This window comes from Sycon ciliatum, unplaced genomic scaffold (genome assembly GCF_964019385.1).
Source record: "Sycon ciliatum unplaced genomic scaffold, ocSycCili1.1 SCAFFOLD_1810, whole genome shotgun sequence".
Classification (NCBI taxonomy): Eukaryota; Metazoa; Porifera; class Calcarea; order Leucosolenida; family Sycettidae; genus Sycon; species Sycon ciliatum.
The window spans coordinates 20,001-21,697 of NW_027044915.1; the positions used below are offsets into that span (position 1 = coordinate 20,001).

General features: G+C 47.1%; 1 protein-coding gene across 1 annotated transcript in view; it reads right to left on the minus strand.

Moving 5' to 3' along the window:
- The window catches only part of LOC135830728 (uncharacterized), an 18,134-nt gene extending 16,832 nt beyond the window's left edge, over positions 1-1,302 (minus strand). Inside the window, exon 1 of the mRNA XM_065342951.1 lies at positions 1,099-1,302. Coding sequence (XP_065199023.1) covers positions 1,099-1,296 — 198 coding nt within the window. The 5' untranslated portion in view covers positions 1,297-1,302. The remainder of the gene's footprint in view (positions 1-1,098) is intronic.
- Between the last annotated feature and the right edge of the window lie 395 nt (positions 1,303-1,697).

Below are 1,697 nucleotides of genomic sequence, written 5' to 3' on the forward strand. Positions count from 1 at the left end.
TAAGCGAAAGGGTCGTATGTGACCCTTACAGTAAAATCGCATTTTCTGTGAGTTTTGTTGCTAGGAGACAACTAAAATGGTGCTCCACGCATAGCTGAGGTCCAAGGCTTTCCAACGGTGTAAAAAACAACCATACTTACCATACAAATTTTTGCAGTATCGATCGACTGAAGTCTGGTGAAATTGGAAAAGACGACCATCCGCCATGCGCGCATTTCGCGAATGGGAGTGCATCTCTTGATGCCGTGTCAGAAAAGCTTTCTGAGGACACTGACGGCACCAGTCTAGGCTGGGTCTCCCTGGAGGATTTCCAGTGTAATGTCGTGAGAAAGAGAGCTCCGTTGAGTCCTCCTAGCTCAAATAAATCGTCCCCGAATGAAGAAATCAAATTTACCAACCAGCGAGGAAGCACAGCAACAGCAACTCTTACAAGGACTTGTCAGGTGCGATCAGCTGATCCGCCTGGCCGTGAGAATCACGGCATGCGTGACATCGCGCCTGAGTACTCATTTGAGCGAGAGTGAATCTGACGCGAGCGGCGCTGAGGTGAACGAACCAAAATTGTGATATTGTGGAACTGTTGCTGCTGGTGCATCGCCGATGGCGAGGTATTGGAGTTCAAGGACGGAATTAGGAGCATGTATTCTTCACCAAGACGTAGCGCTTACCTGATTGTTTATCATAGGACTTCAGCTCCATCACGAACTTGGTATGCACTTCGCGCTGTGATTTTTGTGTTTTTTGTTCGCAATTGTATTTTCTCTCAACTTGAAGGGCTACCACGGGTAATACCCTTGCCTGGACATAGTCATATTTGTGTTTTCTGGACTCGTCCAGGCATACAGATTTTGAAAATATATAGTTTACCCATACCTACAACTCACAGAACTTGAGTTATGGCTGGTTGTTTGTACGCGTGTTTTCTTGACCACCCCTCACATACATTGAGTAAGACCCACAAAGGGTTAACAGCAGCAGGAACAACAATAGCAGCAGCAGCAGCAGTCACAGCAACAGCACAAGCAGCAACAGCAGTAGCCGTAGCAGCACAAGCAGCATGAGCAACAACAGTAGCAGCAGCAGTGAATGGTAGCCTACCTTCAGAACATCGGCAAGAACAGATTCGGGGATAAAGCACTCGGCATGAACTGTCATACCACGCGGTCGAATGATATTGACAAACCCTGCATGCTGAGAGCCACTTCTGAACCCTTCAAGATAGTACTGGTCTATCTGGACGTGGGGAAGGTCTCTCTGGATGCTGTGAAGAATGTAGCTGCAAATGCACACACACATGTTCACAGCAAACACACACACACCACACACAAGAACTCACCTATAGTGTACAGGACCGGCGGAAGCAGGTTTTGACCGGTCCGGCCATACCTTAGACTTTCATACAGTTTGTGTATGATATGGAGGGTAGTCACATGACTTTCATACAGTTTGTGTATGATATGGAGGGTAGTCACATGACTTTCATACAGTTTGTGTATGATATGGAGGGTAGTCACATGACTTTCATACAGTTTGTGTATGATATGGAGGGTAGTCACATGACTTTCATACAGTTTGTGTATGATATGGAGGGTATACTAGTACACATGACCTCCTCAGCAGTAAACGCAATCATGTTTGTGGCCTAAAAGTTGGTCCGGCCATGGCCTGACCAACCGGACCGGTTCCGCCGGGCCTGG